This window comes from Takifugu flavidus, chromosome 12, assembly GCF_003711565.1.
Source record: "Takifugu flavidus isolate HTHZ2018 chromosome 12, ASM371156v2, whole genome shotgun sequence".
Taxonomy (NCBI): domain Eukaryota; kingdom Metazoa; phylum Chordata; class Actinopteri; order Tetraodontiformes; family Tetraodontidae; genus Takifugu; species Takifugu flavidus.
Genome location: NC_079531.1, coordinates 2,818,246 through 2,846,185, shown reverse-complemented (window position 1 = coordinate 2,846,185; position 27,940 = coordinate 2,818,246). Strand labels below are relative to the sequence as shown.

General features: G+C 43.5%; 1 protein-coding gene across 6 annotated transcripts; it reads right to left on the bottom strand.

The window, feature by feature from the left end:
• Positions 1 to 166: 166 nt before the first annotated feature.
• fndc3a (fibronectin type III domain containing 3A) lies at positions 167 to 27,734 on the bottom strand. Of its 6 annotated transcripts, none has more exons than XM_057050187.1 (28): positions 27,596 to 27,734; positions 26,875 to 27,016; positions 26,189 to 26,233; positions 25,206 to 25,349; positions 20,043 to 20,118; positions 13,697 to 13,773; positions 13,345 to 13,591; positions 12,970 to 13,269; positions 12,126 to 12,184; positions 11,081 to 11,247; positions 10,940 to 10,999; positions 10,373 to 10,511; positions 9,871 to 9,924; positions 9,154 to 9,278; positions 8,874 to 9,048; positions 8,495 to 8,581; positions 7,620 to 7,758; positions 7,252 to 7,320; positions 7,033 to 7,151; positions 6,374 to 6,479; positions 6,008 to 6,183; positions 5,750 to 5,863; positions 5,424 to 5,573; positions 4,447 to 4,778; positions 3,918 to 4,130; positions 3,563 to 3,729; positions 3,202 to 3,329; positions 167 to 2,594 (listed from the first exon to the last, which is right to left on the bottom strand). In XM_057050187.1, the coding sequence occupies exons 3-28, from the start codon at positions 26,201 to 26,203 to the stop codon at positions 2,271 to 2,273; spliced, it is 3,762 nt and encodes a 1,253-aa protein (XP_056906167.1). In that variant the 5' UTR covers positions 26,204 to 26,233; positions 26,875 to 27,016; positions 27,596 to 27,734; the 3' UTR covers positions 167 to 2,270. The 6 variants fall into 6 exon arrangements, with proteins under 6 accessions (XP_056906167.1, XP_056906169.1, XP_056906166.1 ...); XM_057050189.1 differs by having other exon boundaries at positions 26,875 to 27,012; positions 27,494 to 27,646; XM_057050186.1 differs by lacking the exon at positions 27,596 to 27,734 and having other exon boundaries at positions 26,875 to 27,311.
• Between the last annotated feature and the right edge of the window lie 206 nt (positions 27,735 to 27,940).

The following is a 27,940-nucleotide window of genomic DNA, read 5'->3' as shown; positions in this document are numbered from 1 at the left end:
AATTTGCAACCTCGGTCTGGTGTGTGTCTAACAGGTTTCCAATTTCTGATCTATAAACAAGAAAGTAAACCTGTCTGCAGACGCATTTGTCTCCCGTTGGATTTTAAAGAGCCGACAGCTGATCGATGGATGTTCTTAAAAACAAATATATGGCCAAACGTCAAAACAGGTTTAAGAATTATAAATCTTTTATTGTGCATGGATCTGTTGTAGATATCATGGCTATACAGTTACACTTTAGATACATACCTATGATTATACAGTTTTCCCATAGCGAACATTTTAAAGTGATATGTTTGGTAATATGTCATATAACAAATCTCATTTTGGAATGTACTGTGTATGAGGTAACAGCAAACATTAAAATTACATAAAAATGGTCTATTTTGTGCATATCTGACTAATTTTGTAGCATTTTATTAATCTCTCCGCCCAACAGAAGTAAGCCCAGGGTGAAGAGGTGTTAAAATGGCACATGTTGCGTTCACTATCAAAAATAGGAATTTGCTTCTTTCAGTGACAAAGAGGACATTTTGCAGAATGTCTCAAAGACCAAATCATGTAATTATCCAAGATGTTTTGCAAGGTACCTGTATTTCATAGTCATGGTTGCAACAGCGATCACCTTTCCAAAAACCAAACAACACTAGACCCCACAGCCAGATGAGCACTAAAAACTGAGCAGAAACAACCTCTTACACAGACTACACAGAGAAAAAGGCAAATTTAGATTCACAAGTACAGGAGATAACATCGGCTGCATCTGACATTTGCTTTCCATGATGAGTACTCTGGTTTTATTCTCTTCTCTGGAGGGTACGTACTTATATTACTTCAATAGAATAAAAAAATATACTTCACACATGTATAACATGACAGAAACGTAATACACAGAACTACTTTCCATTACTCTCCTGATTACATGTGATTACCATCTAATAACCGAAAATAAAAGGAAATAAAACACATTTTAATGTCTACCAACACTCAAAAATAGGAAGAACAAAGTGACTCTCCACCTCCAGATAAGGCCTCTGAAACAACGAGTACGTTTTTTTTTCTCTCCGCGCTTCCTTTCTTTCTCTCTTTGCTGTTTCAGTGACACAACATGTGGTACTACAACTTTTAAAACACTCAAAAAGACAAGTAGGGCTTGCACAATCTTGAAGTGTGTTCTTTAAAATGCATCACGAGACCAAGACGCCGTCAGTCGAGGTTTTTCTTTCACTAAGGTGCAAAATCAAATACGGGGAAAACGAAAAAGAAAAAAAACAAACCAGCGTCCATTTTTTTTTTTTTTGTTTGTTTTGTTTTTTTGAGCGGAAAAATATTTCTGAGTAAAGCTGCAGTAGAACTATATGATAGTAAAAATAGTTTGACTTAGTTTGGTTGGTTGTTTTCTTTATACGGAGCGCCACCCACCCACCCCTCCGCTCCCAAACATACAGGTCCTTGTTTTTACTGTACAAAAATATACGAACATTTCTCCAGTCATTTTTGCATCCTTTAACATTCTGCACATCAAAAAGGTTGGAAAGTGCTAAACAAAGCTCTAGACTAGGAATTTGACTCTTCTTTTCATATTCTCTTTTGCTACGCCCCCTTTTTAGCTCCAGCGGGGGATTACGTCCCTTCGTGTGGCCCTGGCGCCCTCCCAACTGAGTACCGCGGTGGCACTAAATACATACAGAATACACTTCTGGACACACACACACACAAACCCCCACTGTGCAAACTGGCCCATCCGATCCCAGGATCAAACAATACATAGGCCAAGGAGATACCTACATACCGTCTTCAGAACACAGCTATCAAAACCAGTTACATACTGGACACATCAATGGAAATATAAATTATGACTATTTCTATACACATATATATATTTATATACTGTAATCAACACGTAGATGAGTAGAAGCGCCGCTTCAGCCCAGCCCTCTCCCCAGAATAAACCATAACTCTGCTCTTTTCAAGTTCCTTTTGCACAGGAAGCTGATACAGTGGAACCAAAAGGTCAACAGAACGACAGATACCACAGAGCCGGGACGAAGTGACGAAGGCAGAAGAGTCAGGAAGCTATCACGGGTGCTAGAGCAAGTGTTACACATCCTCCATCAATAATTAACATTCAGCTCCACTCAGCCCCCCCCCAATGCACCACAACATGTTCTTTGTGTCCACTTGAGGAAAAAAAACAAAACAAAGAAAACTCCAAAACGCACAAAGCGGGAAATAAAGCTATAACCCTGCAGCTGAGTGGCACGAACTGCTCATTTAATGACAAAATACTGGATGACAAAAGCGATGAGAATAGCGATGACGGCAAAAACCATCAGGAGGAGGAACGCGCACTGCTCGTCGGTCAGGCTTTGCCTGGACCGGATGGACTCTGTGGGGGCCCTGGCCCCCACGCTGGCTGCACCGCTGCTGGCCACCGCATCGCTGCGCTGCTGGGAGAGGGTCACCGTGGGGCTGTAGGGGCCACTCAGCTCAGGAGCATCCTGGCACTGTCTGACAGCGCACACGCGGAAACGGTGGTCGCTGTTGGGCTGCAGGCTCTGGATGTGGAAGGATGTGGAGGGGCCTTTGTAGAGCTGGGAAGAGGAGAGGATGAAGAGCGTGGTTCAAAATTTAAATAATTCAAGACTCTAAAGCCCCGCCGAGCAGCACAGAGCTGTTCTTTGGCTTCGAGCCAATACAAACAAAAACTACAGACCTGCAGTTATTCAGCTGTCAAGCTCAACTAAACCTGGTTATTGTAAGACTGAAGCTCCTAACCATTAAACATGGGCTACAGATCCAAGAAGAGTCTTGATAACAGGGCTGGGAACAAACATGCGCAGGATAATAGCCATATATTTCAACCCCTTGATTGAATCATCATGTATAATGTGGTAAGATTCAGACGGGCATCGGTGCCATTAGTCCATGTAAATATGGCTGAAAGACATAAAGAGGAAGGAAAATGTGCTGGTGGGCACTGGACACTTAAGACGTCTCATAAATCAATGACCTTTGCATAATGGGCAATTTAAAGCCAGTAGTGATGAATAACGAATGCTACAAAGCAGACAGGCTGCCTTGATGAAGAGCAGGTAAAGGCACCAGATCTTCAATCATACGGATCAGCGCCACAGATAATGTCACTAATCCCGTATTTTAGCCTTCAGTTTCTCAGAATTTCGCTGCTCCCATTAATACCTGTTTAAATTCCGAATTTCCCAACATGCACTGCAAAATATAGATGACTGGGTCTCCCTTCATCGGTGCCAGGGCCTCCCAGGTGACTTCGCAGGAGTTGTCGTCGTGGTGACGCTCCACTTTAGGGGCTGTAAGAAGAAATGAAGTTATAACAACTTTGAGACCAAATAAGCCAGTTTCTGTTTGGCGACGGTTGTGCTGCTGATTTTCTTCAGATGCCTTTAAATGAGGATCTGATCCAAACACGTAAAAATAGATTCGACAATCCAATAAATTTTGCCAGGAACCCAGCTCGACTCTCACTGTCAAGTGATGGTGGCAGACGGAAACTGAGAAAGCTGAAAAGGGCTGGTCACCGTACCTTTGACAGGGGCAGGGGGAGAGCGTGGGGTGGTGAATGTGTAAACAGTGGAGAAGGGCCCTTCGCCCGCCTCATTAAAGGCCTGGATGCGGAACGTGTAAGAGGTAGACTCATTAAGCCTCTGGACTTTGTGTGTGTGGCATGGTCCTTTATACAAGGATATAAATCTGCAACCACAGGAGCATGAAAAAGAGAGATTAGAATGAGGATGCAAAAAGGAAATGAGAACTGTGGCTCATCTGTCAGAAAATAGAAACTTCCAAGTAACGTCAAGCAGATCGCCGGTTATATGCAATTCTTATCAGCTTATCGTTTGTCAGGTCACTTCCCCTCGCCTGAGTAACAAGCCACTAACCTGCCGTTCTTGTCTTCCATCTGCAGCTGATACTGGAGGGCATCTGAGGTGGAGGCTTTGGCTGGGCCATCGCCCCATTTCAGCCTGAGCGTCTGATGGCTAAAGGCGGTGCACTCCAGACGGGGAGGCTGCGGGGGCAGGGGCTTCGTCTTAAGCTTAAAGGTGTGACTAAAGGGGCCAGCTCCCAGGCTGTTGAGCGCTTGGATTCGGATCCTAAGGGGGGTTTTGAAGAGAGAGAGTCAGAGGGCTGTATGAGCTGGCAGACAGTTGGGACAGACAGGAACATTTCTACTCAAGAGTCCCGGCTGATAACAGCTTTTTACGCTGAACTTTGTGGATAAATCCCTTTGCCCTCCATTCATATATGTCAATATTCCCTTCAAAAATTGGCTGTACTTTCTGAAATCCTCCCCAAACTCAAGGAGCTAAGCCAAACACAGCATTTTGCTGAATATTTAAGGTTCCTCCACTTTTTAAAACTGCCAACATCCAAATTCGCTCAGTGTTATTTACAGTGTGGAGCACCAACCTGTAGCTGGTGTCGGGCTGTAGGTGCTGGATGACGTGTCTGGTGACAGGACCGATGACAATGGGCTGGCGCTCTCCCAGGTCGATCAAATAGGAAGTGATGTCTGAGCCGTGGTCACAGGGGGGGTCCCAGCAGATACGTAGACAGGTGGACGGAGAGTAGAATGGCCTCTGCTGGGAGTCACTGTCCTCATCCTCTTCATCCTCATCTGTGTCCAGTGACGTCCCGTACCTTTGCAAAGCGTAAATGTTGCTGACGGCCGCAGGTACGGAGCAGGGCGTCTGGCACAGCACGACGTCACTGAACGGCCCCACACCAGCAACATTTACTGCCTGTACAGGGGCCAGGCACAAGAGTCAGCAAAATGAGTCAAAAGAGGATAAGCAGTAGCCATGTTTGACCACAAGGTGGCGTTCTAAGGTTACTTTATTTCATAAACGTATTTTAACTTGATGAATTAATGAGAATAATTAAGTATATAAACCAGCATCTGTGTCAGTTGGGTTTTTATGAATGGTCTAAATCCGTTACAGAGAGTGTGGTCACAGCTGAATGACACAGCTCACTATCAGATGTGCTCACTATCAAAAGTGACACTTCCTGGCTTTAGAGTCATACCTTTTCTATTTTTACATTGTAAAAATAGATTACTTCAATCAAACGTTGCCCAATCTCAATATTCTAAATTTGTCTTCTGCCGAGTTTATTTTTAGTCTTCCCAAATTGAAATGCAAACGCAACCTGCGAGTGATGATACTAAACAAGGGACCTTCCGTGACAAAGGATGGAATGCCCCAGTAATGAGCTCACATTGTCATGCTGCTCATTACAAATCTGGACAAAGGTGACAAACTGTTATAGCTGGACTGAAAACATGAATGGAATTTACAAGCTGCAGGCACTGAGGCAACAGCTTTTTAGGTGGCCTAAAGAGTGAGGAATCAGAAATCATTTAAAAAAAAATGATTTGAAATCACCTGTGTCCTGCAGAAATAGCTGGTTGCAGGCAGCAGACCCTTCATTTCGTGGCTGAGGGCTGGGCCGGTGTAACACACCTGCATACAGCCTTCAGCAGCTCCCCACTCCAGACGATACTCTGTCACTGGAGCACCGTTGCATGGGGGAGTCTAGAAGCAAAGCACATAGAATGGCTTCAAACTGAGACTCGGCTATTCAGTACAGTACAAAACAGAACAGTGTTAATGGTGTAATAGTTGTTAACGTAGTTAACTTTATCTTCAGGGTGGTGTTAATTATATTAGATTTTAAGAACATCAAGAAGAGAAACTTGACAGGGCCTTACTTCCCAGCTAATGACAACACATGTGGGGGATTTGCACATAATGGAAGGTGCCTTGCACTGCTCAGGGGCCCCGGGTCCGGTTGTGACCTCACATCGCTCTGAAAGTGGTCCAAACTATGTGTATAGAAGGGGAAAAACAATATGTAACAATTTATAAAGATATTACGTACAACAAATATGTTGAAAGTTTAAAATCATGTGAAAGAACAAAACAATGTGTTCTTTATGAGGATTAATCAGATTTTAAACTTCTCTCACCCCGGCCTTGTTGGCCGCCTTGATCCGGAAGCTGTAGGTTTTGCCAGGCATTAAACCGCCCACAGAGCAGTCCAGTTCTGGGCCCTGGTAAACTTCTCTGCTCTCCTCCGAATGCTGCCCACTCATTTCTACACTGTAACAGGACACCGGGCTTCCTCCGTCCACTTGAGGGGGACCTGAGACACGAAGAAATAAATACTCTTTAAAAGAGAAGCGTGGCTGTATACACAAGGTTAAATCTATAAAAGGTATAAGAATTGTATAAAACTTCAAAGTTGGCTGCTTTGGGGGAGTTCTCAGGAAGAATAATTGCATCAGAAATGCCACAACACATCCCACACAAATGTGGCTTAGTGTATGACTCACCCCAGCGCAGCTGCAGCTCCCTGGCTTTGGGCTTGCCCACTAGCCGAGGGGCCGGGCAGGTCCCCGGGGGGACTGCAGGAGTCTGGACCTGCAGGGTCTCCGACAGCTTACAAGGGAAGACAACAAAGCAATTAACAATCCCCTTAATAAATGTGCCTCTCCCTCTCTTTCCAACAGCAACAACATTATTTTCCACCATCTCAGACTGGTTCTTGAGGTGAACACTGCTAAATTCACCGTCTGCATCCCAAGAATGCTTTCATTCACAGATTTTTGGATTAAGTATGGCTCAAAATAGCATGAGTGTTCTGCCATATTCCGCTGGAGCAAAAGGGTTTTCTTCCCAAGTTGCATCATGAATGGATGCATGGACCGAAAAAATAATCAAGTGAATTGAAACAGACTAAGAAAAACCTCTTCTGACAAAAGTAGTCGAGTATTTGATGCCGAGTCTAATCCACGAACACAAACTGGAGGGCAAATTATCGTTTATCCATAACTAGAATGAAAAAGAAGTATTGTTAATTTTAGTGTTGTGGGTTGCACATGTTGTTGACATATATGAAGAGGCTTTTGTGTGAATTGATTCTGCACATTTTCCTGCAAAGTCATGAATGGCAAAAAAAAGCAAAGAACCTGGAGGCTGTGCAATGACTCACCGGGCTTTGTCCCCCTTCACTCATGCAGTAGACTCGTGTCTGGTAGGAGCAGCCAGGCTTCAAACCTTCACACACGTGCTCCTTTGCCGGCCCTGAGTAAACAAGCTCCCACGAAAGGCCTGGAAAATAGAAAAAGAAATGCAAAGTAAGCAGTTATTTTCTTTGTGACTTTTAAATCGACTGACAGAACCTTTGGGAACAGCAGCGTTTTCTACATACCACTTAAGCCCTCAGAAAGCTCCACAACATATTTTGTGATTTCTGCTCCACCATCATCTTTTGGGGGTTCTGATGAGGAAAACAAAACAATCACTTTTTTATTACGTAGTTTCTTATGCTACTTTTTGTCCAGTAAGTGTGAAATAAACTCACAACACACTATAAGCATCTGAAAAGATAGAAGAACATGCCTTCATTTTTTAGCTTTAAAAATTTATTCCGATTATTTTTTTAAAGGAAGATCGGACTGCAGCCAATCTGTCTCAACTGTGATTAAACTAGCTCAATAAAAAGGCCGATTATGAGCCATTCTTGGTTCTAAATTTTGTCCAATCAAGAAAAGAAAGGAGATGACAGGAGATGCTCACCCCAGGCCATCTTGAAACTGGTGGGTAGGACTCTTCCCCTGATGACAGGCTTACAGGGGCTGCTGGGCCTGTCTGGGTTTGTGATAAGCTCCACCACCTGACTGGGGTTGCTCTTGCCTTCTGAGTTGTATGCTGCCACCTGAAGACAATAAACAGACAGAAAAAAAAAAAGGTATTTGCATCACTCAGAGTCAAGCACAAGCTCCTGTTTGCAGGAGGAGCAAAGTTACCCTGGATTCTAAGAATAAACCCGGACGGCAGGCAAGGACTAACGGAGGAAATGGAGAGCATCTAATGACCTGTTCAAAGGTTTAGAGGCTTGTCATCGAGAGGCATAAAGAATTACAACCTTTGGGATCGAACAGAATAAGCTTTAGGTGACAGTTATGAAGTGAAGGACATTTATGATGAAACAGGAACCCGAGGGGCCTCAGTCCACAGTTATTCCTGCTAATCTAAATTACGCTGATGCTACAGAGATGTAGGTTTTCTCAGCAGGGGGAGACAAACCCTCACCAATCTCAAAGAGTAACTGATCACCTTAAACTTTTCAAACCACCTTAGCGTGAACGAAAGGGAGTAATGGGAGTGTGGCCACAGCACAGTTGGCAAAAGGCCAATGTGACTCAAACACTTTACTTAACAAGCTTCTGACTGGGTCGCTGCATGAGATGATCATTGGCATCCTCCTGTTTATGCTGTTATGTTCCCCCACCCCCATGCTGACCGAATCCTGCAAACAGATGAGTCATAGGGCCACAGTGGGCCTCGGCACCCACCCTGTCCGAATCCTGTCCCCGTTCACTTTATTCACCCTCATATCTGCAGCAGCCTGAATAAAACCAGTGGACTGCTAGCATCACCGGCTCCCTTACCCTAAACTTGTACTTTGTACTCCTGTGGAGATTCCTGATGGTGCAAGTGAGCTCATCACCGTCATAACTGGGCTGGAAGCCGTATCCCTGCGACAACAATAACAACATATTACCACAGGGAAAGAAAACAACCAGGTGAGTGATGACGTGCTTGACGACAACCGTAGCCCAGAAACCAAAGCTGTCGGACATAAACAGCTTTGGGCAACTGGTGGTTTTATGTCGGCAGGTAATGTGTCTATAACACAGGGAGAGGTAGCTACTTAGGATTTCTCTTTAACCTGCAACGATTTTGTCTTTATAAATCAAACTACGCTTTTGGGATTGAATCCTGGTTTACTACAGTAAGGACTCATAAATAAAGTCAAACTGAACCTACCAAGCCTTCCTCTTCCATTTCTAAAATATAGTAAATGTCATCTTCCTTTGGAGAGCTAGTGGGTCTCTGCCACTTAAGACACAGCCACGTCACTCCTGCCTTCTCCAGCTCTGGGGGGAAGGGTGGCAATGGCACGCTGCAGGAGGTGAACAGGTCCACCACTTCGCTGAACTCACTGGAAACACAGAAAGGCGCGTGCATAGGTGAAGACAGGTCATCATCACCCCCATTCATCATCGTCATCTCAGAAGTGCTCTAGTAATTCTGGAAATGCGCAGACCTCACACCCATGTCGTTCTTTGCTGCAAGGCGGAAGGCGTATCTTGAAGCTGGTGAAAGCTTGGTCACTCTGTACTGCTTTTGAGGTCCATAGTAGCACTGTTCATACATCCCTGTGCCCTTCCCCTGCAAAAACCAATGAGGGAAATCCACGTTCTTCAAAAAGAAAATGATCTTTTGGAGTAACGTTGATAATTATCAACCTCGTGACAATGTAAAGATGATCACCATTGTAAATAATTACAGCACGGCCAAGCCTATGAAGCTAAGGGCTTAAAACTAGAAGGCTTTTGCTGTGACTGCCACAGATTTACTCGGGGAATTTTGTTTTGAACTGCAGGGAATTTGAGAAACAAGCACTGACTTAGTCAATCATTTGCACAGGAAATTTGTTTTCGCACCACACACTTTTTTTTATGAATTGACGCACATTTCATGAAAAAAGAGACTGGTATTCTATTTGATGTGGCATGCCAACCGCTTATGGAATCTTTTTTAGCACAACGCGCGATGCTGTCAGTGGAAACCCAAACACGGAGCAAAAAAGGTGCGGATTTATGGTGGCCATGGCACAACCCTCACGGTGCTGCTAATGTGCCCTGTATAAATATGTGGTCCAGCTTTAAGATGACTAATGTTGACACACACTACAGGATTCCCACATTGAGCAAGTTATGATGTCACTCAGTCTGCATTTGAAATGAGAGGAAACAAATACCTCATCCCACTGTAGAATGTAGTTTTGGATTTTGGAACCGTTGTCACATGGAGCCTGTAAATAAAATAATTTCATAAAATGTGTCATTTCACTCAATGCAAAATATCTAAAATACATAACCTGTCCAGATTCTGGAAAGTCCATTCCAAAGTTAAATAAAAATGCACATAATACGCGACCGTCCTTCATTCCATATATGCTATTCCACATTTTAATTACGAAGAAGCTTCATAAAGCACCACTTTAGCAACAAACCAGGTGTGCCAAGGTTTGCGCATAATTATATCTGGTAGGTTTGCTGGGAATGCAGTTTTAAAGTGCCACACCAAGAGCCACACCTGGGAGGTGAACCAAAGATCGGAATCTCAGGCGTACAGCGTTTACCTCTTTGTGTCTGCAGCCACTGACTCATTATGTTATCACAGAACCACAAAAACCATTAAATCCAACTCTTAAAGTTGCTGAACTAAAAACCAAAGGATAAAATCCAGTTGGGTCTTACCTTCCACTGCAGTACAAGCGAGTTCTTGGTCCCGCTAGCCTTCCTGGGAGGATTGGGAGGATCGGGCTCACAACTTAGGGTAGTGAAGCTCACAGGCTCTGATGGGTTCCCCTGTAAACAGTTACAAATGGCCTGCACCCTGAGAAGTAAAGAATAAAACAGTTACACTTTGTTCCTCTGTGTTTAGAAAAAGAAACACTTTGGACCTTTATTGACCCGTTCACTATTATGTGTATTAGCAGCCAATAAATACTTAATCGCCAAGCACCTGTTGCAACCTTATTCTAGTTTACCACAATCTCTACTTAAAACACCAATAACCAAGCGTTCACCAGCTATAACCGTGTTATTGCTGCTTATGCATAGGACATAAGGATATTCTTGTATATTATTGCTGGCAACACTTTACTATAGGGTGCATATATTTACAACTAAATACCTGCTATTAACTGAAAATTGATGCTTCATTATTCATTAGAAAGCAGTCATGAGGTTAATATGCATGAAAGTTAACGGTTGAATACATTTTACTAATAAAACATTAAAAAAGGGTTGTTGAAGGGTTACCTGACATGGTAATCTGTTGCTGGTCGGAGATCTTCTAAAGCAGAACTCAGTTCTTCGCCGCTGCATCAAATGAAACATGTCAAATAAAGATGTAAATCTCTGTTTATTGTTAGCCGTGCAGCATTCAACACTCGTACTCACCAGTACATGCTCTTGTACTGTCCTTCTTTGCCACTAAATGAAATGAAGACCTCGTAGCTGAAAGACTCCTGGGGGCTGCCTTTGTCCTCGTCACTGCCATTTTCACTCTCTGGTCTAGCGGGTGCACTCCAGCTCACCGTCGCTCCTCTGGCCTGAATGTCTGACACCTACACAACAGTTTTTATGGTTCAATTCCCATAAATACAAGCATGAACAGGACTCTTTAAATCCTTTAAAATTTGCCAAATCTTCTAAGATAGAAAAAATCTTCTGCCCACTCGCCAAGGGACTAGCTTCTAAAATATATATATATAACGCTACACTGGCTGAATTCTCAGCAGTTGGCAGGGATGCATCATTTTTATTCTCTTTTCAGGGGATTCTAAACAGTCAGAGGTTCACTGCAGGGGCGGAACCGTATCTAGAACTTAAGTTTGACTGTGTTCATCATCCTTCCTTTAGTCGTTGCCGTTCATAAAAAAAGCAATCTTTCCCACATGAAACCTTTCACATTTATCATATTTCCAATACACTTTAACAAGCAGTTCAGAGAAACCCATTCCACATTATATGAGGTCAAGAAAATTCTATTTGTAGATCGACGGTTTCAATCCAGCTGCAGGTAAAGCCGTTATTCTGCTGTAATTTATTCACACTGTTGGGTTTAAGGATCCTTTCAACAAATAAACTTTTTTTTTGCATTTGCATCATAATTTTGAAGTGGTTGCCCATGAACCCCCAACACAATGAGAATGTGACAGCTAATTAATTTCAATGCAAAACTGAGCCTTTCACTTAACTGCTAACACGGTTGTTTGGTAACACAATTGGAAATAAGCCCTGAGTGAGGACGTTGAGTCAGCAGCCCCAACTCCATTAGTGAAATATCGGCGAGAATTCATTAAGGATGTTAAGGTACATTAAATGATGCAGCACATTTGCATCAATTGGAGTTTTCATGAAGAAAGCACTAATACACGCATTAAAACATGCATAGTGTATTAATTCAATAAAGACACAGACGTCAGTGGTAGTGAATACTAACCAGGGGTTTACCGATGCTACTCAACATTGCTTGGAGGGCCCGAGCTTCCTCATCCAGCTCTGAGGAAAGAAAACACAAGGCACTATGAGGAACAAACACCATCTATTTTACCAAACCAAAGACATAATAAGTTTCAACTGAAGGGATTCTATGGATTATGTTCTTAGAAATGATAACATTTTACTTGGAATGGAGGAAAAAAAACTCTGCAGTTGGTCACGGGAGAACGAGAACTCTCAGTTACTTTTAAAGGAGTGTTAGTCAAACATGGTCAACAGCCAAGCAATAAAGGAAAACCTCACTGTTTTATCCCTTCACTCCTCTTGCTGATTTGAAAAACAAGGTATCGGATACACAAACGCATCACATATTAAACAGATGTTTAGCAGCAGGAAAGAACATACATGTTTATAATAATCACATGTAAATAATCACAAACATTTCAAACGGTCGCATCTATTATTAGCATTTAGGCCAGGTCACTGTTCACACTCCGCACTCTACTCAAAGATTTCCACCCGGCTTTGCTTCGATCGGCACGAACACACCCTAGTTTGAATATGTCTGCAAAGATAAAATTACTCCATTTAAAAAGCAAAGTTTAATGATTTAATTGATTGCTATACGTGAATGAACAGTGAATAGTTAACAACGCATTGGCGTTGTGTTCGCTGTTCACCTCAGTGAATAATGACTGGTCGGAATTCCTGTAATCAACAGTGTTGCTGGCTGCAGGTCTGATCCTTCACTGCCATCAGCGGAAAATAAGGGACTATTCTGATCGCATATACAAACATCAATCTGTCAAATGCTGGGTGGCAGTCCAATTGTAAACATCTTTTACCTCCCACTTCTCCGTTTCTGCCTCTGCCTGCCTGCTTAGTGCACCCGACCGCCGCGTGGCTGAGGTGTCCCTGCTCGGCTTCCAGCGCCTTCACTCCATCTCCGTTGTGAATGTCTGCTGCCGAGGGGCTGCAGCAGGATTTCTGTGGTGAAGATGGAGGGCTGTCCTTTACCTGCCCTCCTCCTCCACCTCCCTGACGGTCTTTCAGCTTCTTCTGCAGGCGCTCATATGCTTTGTTAGTTCTGTCATCTCTGTGGACAAAGGGGGGTCGTCCATGTTGGGGGTGAGATTCTGCAGAGACTGAAGGGACAAAACGCAAAAGTTAGAAGGTTTTCGGAAGCAGCCAATAGTCCTGACAGGCTGGGTCACACTCACCCTGCTCTGAGTAGATATGTGCGGGGTGATACTGAGAGATGTACTGAGAACTCATGTCACCCACACCTCCTGCTATGCCTGTGTAAAGGTGGGGTGGCGGTGCCATCATGGCAGGGTGTGGGATGAAGGCAGGCAGGTGGGCATGTGGTGGAGGCTGAGGGTGGTGGAGAGGGGAGTGACCTGCGGGGTGAAACTCTGGTTGCTGAGGTAAAACCAGGACCCGCCGCACTCCGTTCTCCTCTATGATCTACGGGGAAAAACAGGCAGACGGATTGAAGGTGTTGTAGCAGCCTGGCATCCTGACAGGACGTGGATGTAGAACACTGAAAATACTGCAGTACTGAATTCCTACTTGTGAAACGTATCCAGGAGGCACATAGATTGGAGGCACTGAACCATTAGGAGACATCATGGGAACCTGAGCAGGACCTTTGATAAAAGAAGGAACAAGATCAATCACTTTCTCTTAGGGGAAACAGAAGTTTAATGGGCATAAACAATGCATTCAAATTACTGCACACCTGACATTTTCAACCCAAATGCATCCTCTCTCCTCCCCAGGAAATCTGCACAGCCATAACTCCTCCCACTTCCACATGTGATCCACCAACCAGTCCATTCTTTCACTAATGATTAACCAGCGACCGGTTTCATTTTTAAAAATGTGGGTAAGACAACACAGAGAAGCGTATTTCCTGACAAATGTAATGAACTCACTTTAAGTGCTGAGAGGCACATCTCCTGTGCATCTCTGTTGTAGAGTAAAGTACTGTAGCTTAGGTCAGCGGTGACCTAAGCTACAGCTTTCTGCTGAGACAACAGCTCAGCAGAAAGCCTGACATCTCTGTGCCAAGTCTGCACATTCGCACATTTCTCATCTTACAACTTTAAGCCATAAATGCCCAGTTCTAAGATTATGCTCTAAAAGACCATACATATTCAGGTTGGATGTACAGTATGTCTAGAAAAACATGGGTGTCTATAAGGAGGCAATTGTAATAAAGCAATGCTGTGTCCTCAGAGGTAAGTAAAGTAAGTAAGCACCTATTTAACATTACTGAAAACCCACACCTCCTGTTTGAACATTGCCTTTGGAAGCAAATTAAAACGCAACGAGTGCAGAAGCATTTAATTTAATAATACACGGAGGTCATGATGAACCAGCATTCTTTTAATGAATGGCTGCTTGACAAGGAAGTAAAACATCATAGGTGCTGCGGCTGCGGCAGCTGCTGTGTAGACGTCAAGGACGGGATTGTAGAATACTGGCTTGGTGTCTAAAAATAACACACTTGGGGTGTAGCATAGTCGTGATGCAAAAGGCGACCAAAAGGATGAAGAGCGAGTTAATACTCCGCTATAGTTTTGATGTCAATGCTTCCTTTCATGCTCGTTTGGTTTCTGACAAGAGATCACCGTCACGCTGCAGTGAAGTGGTATCGGGTGTGAATTCATGAGAACACAAGTGTGGTATTAGACAGGACTATCACTGGGTATGCACTGTAAGTAAGGTAGCAGATAAGCCTCTTACACTGGACATGGAGGGGTAAAAAGGCTTTGAAGCCCCTCGAAGTTCACTGAGCCTTTAGGGCAGTGAGTCATTTACTGACCTAAGAAGAGCTCAGAGTAAATGAGGCGATCGCACTGCCTCGGCCCTCATTGATTTCAGATTATATTGTACTGTATTGAGAGAGGCAGCTCAAAGTCTGCATCGTTAAGTTCACTCTCGGTCTAATAAATGATGTTTTGTCAGGTGCTGCTCTGCACCTTTACACTTACTGTTTAGTGTGACAAACCGGACCCTTGATGAATCAATTCTCTTTCATTTAACAGAGAATGATATATTCAGATTTGCACTGGGGTGGGGGGGGGGCAGAATGAACAGGGTGACGGGGAAAACGAGGGACTCGCAAACCTCCGAGTGAGAAAAAGAGAGAGGTGAAGTAAGGTGGTGAATGGGGAGAAAGAAAAAAACCACACCTACTCTTTTACATCAGACTGACGCACGAGTGCTGACAGAGATCAGATAGAAAAGGCCACGTACCCCTCCCCCTCCCTTCCCCTCCCCCTGAGTCAACTGAAGCATCGGTTGTGCTGACGTGGCCACGGAGTGCCAGCCTTCCAGAGGAAGCAGCCATGGGGAAAAACATCACTCGTCTTAAAAAAAACACCACGTAAACACAGGTTAGACAACAATTTAGGGAAACCAGCGTTCTCCCAGTACATCACAAATCTGTCAGAACTCATCTGCCTGCCTCACACATTCAGTCATAAAGCAGGAGATGACTTCTTTCCCCAGGCACTTGTTCATTTCTTGCGCTTGCGTAGACATAAAAAGTTGGCCGAACCAGACAAAGCACACATCTCTTTCCTATCATCTCAAATAAGAGACAGAAATCTAAGCTCAACAAGCCAGAAAAGAGGGCTGAGGAAAGAATACAAGTTAGACAAAAGGCTGTCCAGAGAGGGCTCCAGTGTAAACCTTAAGAGGCGACGTGGAGAAATTTGAGGCTCTATAAACAGAAATGGCTCTATTATCAATTATAGATGGTGAGTCCTGCAGGTACAAGGGGGCGAGCGGGGAACTGTCGATAAAACAGTGTTTTCTTTGGATTGCTTCATATTTGGGGAGGGGTGAAAGTCCATTTGAAGTCGAGTGGAAAACAAACAAAAAAGACGGCAAGCCAATCGGACGGAGAGACTCCCTCAAACCTATCTGTGAAAACGATCGAAGGGATTACAGAATCCACCGTCCATCATCCTCAGGCCTGATTAGCATCAATCTCTGTTCATCTAAGCAGGATGAATCGAAAGGCGAAAGAGAAATTTGGCATATTTTGCTGAACCGTGTAAACCAGTAAAGCTGTATAATAAACAGACATTTTATAGGCAAGTGGATCTTGCATCCTTACTGGCAAAAAGAACGTTTAAGGTCAAAGGAAGGAATCATGTTTGATCCCTGACATCACTCCTGTCAATCATCCTGCTCACCAAAATAGATATATTTATCTCTGAAAGTGGAAAACTTGGGAACTACTGACATCAATAACCTGGTTAAAAAAAAACAACACCTAAAACAGTCGACTGATATCGCGCTGTCTGGCTCCTGAAAGCTCATCCTGAATCCCGCCTGAAGTTGGAGAAAGAAACTGAGTATTTTTCCTCTCTCAAAACACTCCTGCCTCCAATCATCTTTCTTACATTCTGTTCCTCCCCTTCGGTATCAACATGGCAATGAGAGAATGAGTCACAAACTCAGTCTCTTTGAACTCATTGCTGCACACTCTGTAAATGAACTGTGTGTGTGGGTGTGTGTGTGTGTGTGTGCACCCCCACACACACACGACATTTGTGTACACGTAGATGAGGGAAGTGGCGAGTACAAAAATAATGTGCTAATGTGGTTAATTTGTCATATGTTTTCCTTCGAAACACTTGACCATACGTGGTGAACTCTAATGCCGGTGGAGGTGAGGAGCCAGGCCACGACTGCTGTACACCGACTGCTTCGATTAAAGAAGTGGGGATGTGAAAAAAGGGATAAACACACAAAGCAGAAAACAGACAACACATGTAGTGGGTATGTGTGTATGTTCAGGAAAGACACAACTATCCCTTTCGATACCTTTTGCGACATGAGCTTAAATAGGCTGCGTAGAACCAGATGTGCCTTCACTATTACCATCATCACTAATCTGAATCTACATCATTTAAATTACAATACTGGGAAACTAATTACCCAAATGCTGTGGAAGCTGATGTGTAGCATCAGCCCCCAGGCGTCTCATGTGGTCTCTCTCTCTCTCTCGATAACATTGAACACAGCCCAAAGACCTCAACAGTGGGAAAAAACAAACAAACCCAGGAACGCACTCGGATGCTGGGTTGTCCAGCCCATTTATAGACGCTCAGAGATACATGTTTCCCAGAAACGGCATCTTCCAGGACTGTCTGCCATAAATCAAGCTGCCATGCGGTAACGTGCAGCAATTAAACACTTCCAGCTGACACAAAGGCATGATTAAATTCAAATTGGTGGCTCATTAACCCAAGTCTGAAGTACACAAACAAAGATCCAATGTTTCCAGCTGTGCTGGAGCTAAGAACAGAGCAGGGTAAATGGGGAATGATTGGCGTGCGACCTGAAAAGAAAACAAGGGACTATCATCCGTGAACGTACAATAAACCAGCCTATGACACGCATGTATATCAGCATGGAAATACTCTTCTTCTTTCCTCTTTGCACAGCAGTGACTCATCCCTCTGTTCGCGTCACAGAGATGAGAGCACCCTGTGACAGTCCTGTTAGGAGCTATCGCGCTGATCTATGTGGCACCTCGCAGCTCTCTGTTGCTCCTCTGATGCATGTCCTCTGTACATGCATGTGAGCAGGTTCAGCAGCTCATAATGGTGGCTGACAGGGGAGTTCAGGCAGGTGCTGAGAGAAAAGCCCCTGTGTTAGCAAATTTTGATGGGGGAGAGTTCTGGATTCCTACCATTCTCACAAATATTTTCCTGTGATTGAAAGGAGGAAAACTAATTTGCTACAATTCCATTTTCCTTGGTTTAATAAAAACAAGAAAATCCTAGTCAGAATTGTTCTCGTGACATGTCACTTGGTCACTTGGTAACTTGGTAACATCACTGCAATGTCAAATGACCATGACGGGAACCAAATCTTGTGACACAGACCTGTTTCTTTGGCAAAGTCCAGACTGCTCCTCTATTCAGGCCCTTTATTCCTACACAACTATATTTTGTATCATTTCAATCCTTTTTTTCCTCTCCTGAAAGAAAGAATACTGCACCAATACCACTTAAAGTAGCTTTGTTCTAATGACCAATGACACGTACACTTGAGACGATCCTGGGAGAAACCAACCTGGAGTTTCTCTACAACTGTCTCTTTACCAACGCTGTAAACATCTGGACGCAGTTGCAGTGTTGACTTTAAGTAGGCCAACATTCAGGATACTAAAGCTGAAGCTTCTTTTTCACATTTAAAATAACGGCAAAGCCAGCGTCAAGCTGAGCCGTAGTATAGAAGCATGAACAGCTCACGTCATCAAGAAGCTGCTCGCACAACGTGGCAACGGAAGTGCTGCCCACCACCCTACGTACGATTAAAATAAGATTTGCGATCTTTCTTACTAGCGTAGACTGACAAGCTTTCGCTAGCTGCCATCTTATGTTTCCTTGGGACACCACCAAATACACCCTGAATTATCAGGATCTCTGTGCATGTGGAGATCTCTTCCTGGAGGAGCTTTTGCCAGATTAGTGCCAGAATATTTGGTCCTACAACAAATATTTGGGCGTCCTTTTGTCATAATGTCAATGCGGTCTTATCCAGACATCACCGATGATGTCACATAGTCAGTACAATCTTCAACGTGGAAAAGGAAACTCGTGTTATCGGGACTATGAAGAAAGTGGTACAAGTTTCACTAACAAATGAAAAATGCCTCTTTTCTTGCCCTCCTCACACTGTAATTATGTCACACGCTGATCTTAGATTCTGACTGTCAATCTGTGTGACGGATAATTTTATCAGCAGGGAATTAATTATGATGAGCAGCGAATGAAATGACATTTGAGACGAAGGCCGAGATCTCGAGCCTGTTTATTCGTCTCATGGGCGTCAAGACTGCTTTTTAATAAAAGTCTGGAAACACATTCAGAGACGCACTGTCAGTTTAAGGCAAATTCTGTGTTGTTTTTTTTAAGGTTATGAGATTATTTGTGATATACATGATGGGAAATCTATAACCCCAACATTATTTATCGACTGTCAACGATGGAAACAAAAGAATCGATTTGAATGAAAATCTAGTTTGATGAGAGAAATTAGGACCATAAAGGAGGAGGATTACATCCAAACCTTTAGGAACGCCTGTAGTCCTTTAACAGAACTGGCTGCTGTTAGGCTTCCCAATTAACCCAAGTGGTAAAGAAACCAGAATTAATGTTCTGAAATAATCCTCCCAAAATTTACAGATGACAATAAAAAAGGAATCTGCTCCAAGACGTTTATGTGCTGCCTACTACACTCGTGAGTTTCACGGTGCCAAGCCAGCTTCAAAGAGAAGAAAGCCTGAGCGGATGTGTCAACATCCACCTCCGGACAGGTCCGATACTTCAATCCAACTATTGCTGGAATGTTATTTAAGAGAGGCTTGAAGGAAAACAAAGCAGGAGTGCACTGAAGTGATCATGGGTTCAGGGGAAGCATCCTTCAGTGTGAAAGAAAAAAACAAAAATGCCTTAAAGCCAAACACTTGACAATGTTGACCTCTGACGTTGCTTCACTCCAACGTTACAGCCGATCAGTTAGCTGGACTGTAGGTGGAGGTGTGGGAGCAGTAGAACATGCTAATTGAAAGAAACTGGTTTCCAAGTCAAGTCCAGCGTTTGGCATTATATCAAACCGGTTCCAAGGATGTAAGGATATAAACTGCAAAGGAAAATTCTTGTCATTTACCCGATATGTATGTTGCGGATGCTGATGTGAATCAATATGATTAAAAGGAATTTGATTTAAATGGATCCACTTCTACTTCTCAAATTTAAACTTCTCTCTGTTGGCTGGAATCAGAGCTAAATGTACACCATTAAGCAGTGTGGTTGCTGCCATCCTGTTATAGTGCCTGTTAAAATATGCCAACACGCTCTGGCCATGAGCCGCCAAGGTGTCTCACCTGTGATACACTGGAACTGACCATCCTCACGTCGTATAGTGAAGGCTTCACCTGGGTTTACCTGCACCAGGATTACCTGTAGAGAACAAAAAAATACCGTTATATTTTATTTTATATATAAACACAGACAGATACACACACGCTTTAATAACCACTCAATGGTTTGGCGTTTTTAGACCGATGATTCATCAATTCATAAGGCAATGCAATTTATATCCCAGTTCAAGATTTCTAAACTTATAGCACTAATGCAATGACAACGAAAACACGCAAAATGCCTTATCAGAAAGCATCCAGTCTGCTTAGACAATAGGCAGCAGTTTTAATTTTTTTAAAATGTATAAAGTCCAGGGAGTTCCAGGGAACTGGAGTTGTGTTTCAAAAGGAAGCGGAAAAAGGGAAGTGATTATTACTTCTTAAGAAACAAAAACAAGAAAAATCCACATAGTCACTTAGGAGTTTACCATGACTGAAATACAAATACCCTCCACGCTGACTCATACATTGTCAACACTTTGTCAGGAAATGAAAAGAAAATGGCTAAAAATAGAACACATTTTTCGAGCCATTACTGAAATACAAAAGCTACATAAGTGTGCAGATAATGAAGGAATAAAAGCTCTCCAACCAAACCAGACTGGTGTCTGTAAACTCCCAGAAAACATACATAACTGGCCCAGCAAAGTGTGCGGGCGCTCGTTACCTCACTCTTGTGTAGGTCGCTGTCATAGAATCTACACTCCCCCGGCAAGGCGCTTCGGCTCTCCTCAAGCACAGAAATCATCAGCACCTCCATCTCTGACACTGCTCTCATTCATGTGTTCAGCAGAGAAAGGAAAAACACCCTCGACGGTGTCTCTCTCTCTCACACATACACACACACGGCGGCTTGTATGTGCATACACACCCACATGACAGGCAGCATCAGCAACAAGTGTCGACAATGGTGGTGAGTGGGGGAGTGTCTCATTCAAGATATCTAAGTTGTTCGGAAAATCAGCTGCATGTGGTCATTTTTGGCTCACCACCGACAGAAATAAAGCCACACCAAACAAAACACTGCTAGGGTATCCTCCCTTTTTCAATTTTAACACACATGAAATCATTACAAAGCTATTTACTGTAATTCTGTAACATCGGAAGGAAAAAAGAAAAAAGGAAGCAATTCTGTGCTGAATGGATCCGACTGCTACTTACTGTTGCCCGCATTGCTTTTTCTCATTCAGGTCTGATGCTAACACATCTGGCTGCTCTGATCCGTTACACCCTTCACATTCATTACCTCCTGGAAAGACGTTTGCGAGAGTCATGAAGTGCAGAAAGAGCCATTTAGGCAGATATCATTGACTCTCTCTTTGTGGATGTAGCCTTTACAGAAAACGTAGCGTGGATAATTGCTCAGCATGGTTCAGCCACATATTCTCCGTAGCGACTCTCCGCAGCCGGCAGCTTGTTCACTCTCGTCTCCGGTGCAGCCTCCCTACCGTCAGTATCCACAGCAACCTCTTCAACAAATAAGGCACGGCAACATCTGTGCCTTCAGACATTAAAACCTTTCAGCAGAGGACACTATCCGGGGGAAAAAAAAAATAGACCCGAGAGAACAGGACCAAAATGTGAGGAGTGGGAGAAGCCTCACTCCCGCTCAGCTTCCTCCTTCCTATCGACTGTATGCTAGCTCAGATAATGCTCATTGTTCTCCTTCACATGGTTAATACTAACAGCATTCCTTCAGCTGTGATCAGAGTTCAGCTACACTAGCAAAGCTATAACCCTTTTATAACATGGGGAGTCCTTTGTTCTGCCTGTTTTTCACAACAACAATGGCGTGACGGAGCTGAGCGACCCACGCAGCTTTTCAGGCTGAAATGTACGACTACACTACTCCCCGTCTCCTCTCCCTCCCTCTCCCATTCAAACAGAGGCATGCCTTACATCTTCTCGTAATACCCAAATTGATGTGAAATAAGATGAGATAGTGGGAGATCAATAGCAGAGATGCCTCAGTGACGCAGCTGTGCAATTCTGGTTTTCAATCACACATAACAAACTGTACAAAAGGTATCTTTATTATTTATTATCCGACTTCTTTCCTGACCTGAACTTTGAAATGGATGAAATGAACATGAACTTTTCTTTGGTTCACAATCCTCTACTTCTGTATCCCACTGAACATTTGGGGAAAATGTCCAACAGGAGAGCTCCAACGTGACACAAAGGCCCAGAGTGGAAGTCGTCAGTAATGCACAGTCAGGAAAAATCGGCTTTGGAAGCAAAAGCAACGGAATCGGACCATTTCCTTTCACACACGAAAAGGTGGAAGAGTTGTGTCGTGTCACAAGGCTAATTTGAGATTCTGAACAGCGTCAGGTGAAGGCAGTGTGCTCTGGGGGTGGCTGCGTGACCCGTGTATTCCTGCCTCCTGCTGGAACGAGCTCCAGCAACAGCCCGCGACCTCCATTAGGAGCTGAGGAAATGGGTGAATGACAGAATGGGAACAATGGGATCAGATATTTATGAGGAAACTTAGGGCAATATGACTTGTTACCCATCATTTTTTTTAGATTTGCATCCATGACTCTGGGCAAAGAGCGTAGATAAATTTCCACGCGTCACGCAGGTGGCTGCTGTGGCGTTTTATTACCCGGCAGAATGGGCCCTCTCTGTGTGTTCACGGCTGTTAACTGTGACGTTTCGGGACCATCAGTGACTCAGAGCGCAGGTTTGTCATTATTTGTTCCTCTTAATTGTTTGCAGTACGCTGATGCGACGGAGCAGCTGGTCGGCCGGACAGGAAGTCGAAGTCAAATGACACGGGAGGGGGCGGGGCGGGGGAATCTTGCCAGTGCTGGAACTGGACAGGAACTAATGCAGCTGATGACACATGCTTACGTTTCTAATGATTATTGAATCTCCCACTCTGGAGGACAGCCTAGAAATGGTACACGGGGTGACTAATAAAATGGCAACGCACAAAAATTCGATCCCTCCAGAAACAACTCAGCCTGCGTCGTGGTTTTTAGTCAAATTACCTGGATGGACCTTAATCGAGTCCATTTAATTAATGGCTGCATTAACCAAGCACTGGTGGATTTGATATCATGGAGGGAAAAAACTGAAACTGTAAAAGCAAGCAAAATGTTTCCTCGTTTGAACTCCCCCAGAGTGGGCTCCAGCTCTTTTCTAAAGAAAAGATCAGTCAAAGTTAGTAATTCTGTTCCAAAACCTGGTCGATGGTCTTGCTTTGGAGTCTTTTTGATGATGACAGGATTAGAGCCAAACCTTTAAAGCTCCAAAATCTTAGAAGTCTATTACAAAAAGATGACAAATATTGTAGATAAAGGCACCATCTAAGGTGACGACAACTCCCTCCCTTCAACAGAACGGGAATACCAGGCCAGAACCCAGGACCTAAGAACTGCTCCATGCAGCCTCTACAACTCAGTGAGAAAACAGCATCTCCGTGACTGCGCTCCATCCCTGCTACGCGGGGGGTCGGAACCTTTAGTAATTCCTGCTCCTCGCTCACAGCAGCCGTGGCGTTTACACACCTCCAAAACTCAACTTCACTGAACCAACAACATTTTTGATTGTAGGACTCCAGGCGTGTAATTTCCCACCGGCTGCACCGCTCACATGAGAACTTTGGAGGTCCAGTGGCGACAGTGTTAGCAGACGCGAGCGGGATGACATCATACTGGCGGGACACAATAACTCAAAGATTTCAACAAGGAGGGAGCTGGTGTAGTAAACAAATGACAATGAAGTGAAAGGTTACGCAGAATACATCTTGATGAAACACAAAAGGTTTACAGCGGCACTGAAAGAGGTTGCTGGGGGAGCTGCAGGGTGCAGCTGGACCAGCGGTCTGTTGCACCAAATGAGACCAAACCCTGGACCGCAAGTCTCCACGATTAGATACACACTCTGGCTTTTTGGTACCGCATCTAGACAAGGGACGTTGATCAGATGACATTTCTGACAAGTAAGAATGATATCACAAATAACACTATCATGCCAATTTTACACACACTTTAGGGCAAAAATGGAAAAGGATGTCTACAATAATGTTTACACACTTCTTGATTATTCTTCCTCCAACATGTGGCCTACCGACCTGGTGTAAGCAGCAGGGTGGTAATGATGTTACTCGGAAAGTAATAGCAGGATTTTGTTCCTCTCAATGTACGCACGCCGAGGACGTGTAATCAGGTAACCTTTGCGAGGTAACTGAATTCCATGAGAACCGCAGGAAAGCCGAACGCAAACAGCAACATTTGATCTCCACGTGAACAAAGCGCGATTCAGCGGCGGGTTTTTCCACTGTGGAAAAAGACAAGGTGGCTGGAAGAGTGTGCTCAGAGGGCAGCACTAATATTAGCAAGTCTTATCTAGACGAACGGCACAAGACTGAGGAAATGGCAGAAAAGATAGCCCCGTGGGTTCTAAAATAAAACCACAGGAAGCCGTGGAAACTTAAGCAAATCAAACTGATGGCCATCAAAATGACAGGTGACTCAGCCATGCTTGTCAGGGGCATTTAATCTCACTGATAACTGACAAGAGATGCTGCTGCTGGTGGTGGTGGTGTCAGCCATGAACTACCTGGAAACTAAAGGCCTCTATCAAAACTGAGAGACGGAGTTCTATAATTAGCGACCACTACTTGCATAAAATTTACACTCAAGAACTGAAAATCTGACGTTTCAAAATGCATAATGCATCATAGTTGCATAATTCATTTAGCTTTTGAAAGAAGCAGCTGAAAACACCGAGTTTCAGGAGGAGCAGGTGCAGAAACAGTTACGACCCATGACTATTACGAGACTGACCATGAATGTGCTGATCATTTAGAGGCAAAAGCAGAGGAATCTTTATTAAATGAATGATGGAAGAGACAGTAAAAGCAACTTAAACAGTCTGAAATATTAAGTTTAAATGTCTATTTGCCCTTTAAATTTGAAGTGACTACTAAAAAGACGCTCAAAGGCCCTTTCAGCCTCTGCTTTACTCCAACATTGGAGTTTCAGTTAAACTGCTTCTTAAATACGTCTAGTGTGGGGGTGTCTACTAAATCTTCAACCAAAAACAGCCAAAGCAAACAAGTGACTACTGGAAAAAACCTAAAAAAAAATAAAAAGAGTGCGAGTGTGACTGACAGACCTGCTGAGGGCCTTCACCGTTGACCATGGCTGGGGGTGGTGGTGATGCCAAAACTGGGAGTTCAGGGCTGAGAAGCTGTCCAGACTCCAGAGGTGGGGTGTGGTCTGCCATAGCTCCCTCATTCACACCTCTGAAGAGTTCCTCCTGAAATGAAAGACAGTCTTGATGAAATTACAGCTCCATCTGTCTCGCTGTTGTTTTGGTTTGTAGCAAATAAAAATGCAACTAAAAAGGAGAAAACTTTGCATCGCCAAAAAACCACAAAACAGAACATGCCGCAGTTTCCATTGTGACATCTGCAGTTCAGTATCAGAAACTCTTTAGGTGTATTAATAATCTGTGCGCGGAGAGCAATTCTGATACTGCCTAAGAGCAAAGAAGATGAGGACCTTTACTTATAATGTTAGGTCTTTCTGGCTGGGAAGGACACGCTCGAAGGCCTGATAAGAACTGGAAACACTCGCTCAAGATTTTCTCAGACCACTCAAATGGAAACTGCAGATTTCGAGCAACAAATGCAAATGAGCCAACGGGGATTATTGAAAATGGTGTTCTCACTGACTCGACAGCAAACACAATTTAGATATGAAATAGCCACACTGATGAAGAAGAACGTGCCAAAAGCTACCTGACAAAAGTTCAGTCTAGAACTGCAGATGATCATAAGAGAAATGTAACATGTGTCCTTGAACCTTAATACTATTCAGCACATGCATTCCTAAACCTCACGGTGATCTGGCTAATCTGGTAGTTTTAGCCCCTCCCCTCCTTAAGCCTAAACTACAGACAGTTAATGTGTGATGGTCAACAAACTACAGCTGCAGCCGCTGAGGATCTCCACTACGGTTCTTTGTGACATCTTCAGGTCAAACAATGGAGCCGTTTACATGCAGCACTAGCTGTTAAATCCATGCTCGGGTTTAAAATCAACAAATGTTCCACAAAGGCATCCATGAGCAGAAAGACATTTCCTCATATCTTACCAGGTTGTATCTCATTCACTGTCCAAACAGCAGTTACAGATATTGCTTTGAAAAAAAAAAAAAAAAAACACTGTGTAAGGAATCTCCTTTATTGTTATGGGTTGTTTTGTTTCATTTTTAATATCACCAGGAGCTGCACAGCTTTGCTTTTTTTCTGAACAAACGGTGGCTTCAAAACTTAAACTATGATCCCATATGTTGGCTCACTGTCCATCACATTTGACTGTGGCCAGCAGATCAGGAACAACAGCTGGCTTTCAGTTGCATTTTTGCAGAGGGCGAAACATTTGGTAGCCAGTAAATACACATAACGTCCTATTCCAACACCACAATATAGATCTTTATGTTCTAGTGATCTTTTTATTCTCAAATTTTGATCTTCATATTTAAATCTTACGTCAGTGACTATGCTTACCAGGCCTCTCAACTACAGGGAGAAGGACGTAAAACTAAAAGGTGGTTATTTACCATTACTACAGCATTCTGAGGTAAAGGTTAGTTTAGCTACAGGTGTGTGAGCTTCTTCTCATAACGGTCCTTCACCAAACCGGAACACAATATTGAAATCGGATATTTCTTGCATAATCAGATTTTTTTCTTCTCAAGACAGTTATTAGCAGGCAACAGTGGACTGTCAATAGCAAAAGACAGTAAGATCATCTGCTGTATTGCAGACAGGTACTCACTCAGTCGACACAGCAGCAGCCTTGATGGACTCGCCGATGCACAGTGATGATTCGCAGCTATTTTCACAAATATTTAACGTCAGCAAGTTCCGATGACTCGCTTACTTTCTGCTGCACCTGAGTCAAATCACTTGCACGCTACCTAGAGGAACACAGGACACCGCATAATGTGACATGCTAGCGCTAGCAGCCTAATGCTACCTAGCTAATAGTTAGCGAGATGAAGATATGCTTTCTCTTCCTATGAACGGCGATCGCTTCTACTGATTACACCTAAAACAGGAGGAAGTAACCAAGAAGCACCGGTGACAACGACGCGTGTCGCTAATTTTCGCCTAATTGCCAGTTTTATCGAGATAACTTTCTACCCAACCCTGTTCCTGCATAAAAGTCAGGAATTTCGCCATCGCGTTCAGGGCTCTGTGCGCATGCGTATTACTGCAAACCATGGCGGCTCCAGAATTCCCAGATATCCGTGAAAAACGCATCGGCTGTTATATCACAGCTTTCCTGTTTCTCTAAAAACAATAAACTAGCAGCGGATGTTTCCGTTATTCAGTGCAGCACTTTTTACCTTCCTCTCTCTAATAAAATATTCGATAGAAGGTCTCAGATTGACGCGCCTGTCATCGGTTTATTCGGCCACTCGGTAGCGGAAAGAATTCGTTTGAAGAGAGGCAGAAAACGATCGGAAAAACCACGAAAATATGAACAATCTTACCTAATATTTAAGTGGCAGTGGTTATTCTAGGACAATCGAAAACTGCTCTGAATTATTTAAAGTGATCCACGGGAATAGACTAAATTTTGCATGAACAAATTAACCCGGCATGATGTTCTAGTCAAATAATCTCTTCCCCTCACATGAGAGTCATTAAAGTTTTGTTCAGATTGGCAGAGTTCCCGTGGCTCCACCTGCTGGATTTAAATAAAGGTTTACTGTGTACATGCATTAGTTTCTAATTCTTTTAGTTTTTAATTTATCGTACCTGTAGCTATATTAGAACAGGGTAATGTAAAGGAACGTCACAAGTCACAAAGTATCATAAAATAAATCTTTGCGTAA

Coding starts and splice junctions, on each gene's coding strand:
- fndc3a (XM_057050187.1), bottom strand. Junction 6,480..7,032: donor GTGAAGGGGGACAAAGCCCG/GTGAGTCATTGC, acceptor TTCCCTTGTAAG/CTGTCGGAGACCCTGCAGGT. Junction 4,131..4,446: donor CAGCCCGACACCAGCTACAG/GTTGGTGCTCCA, acceptor AACCCCCCTTAG/GATCCGAATCCAAGCGCTCA.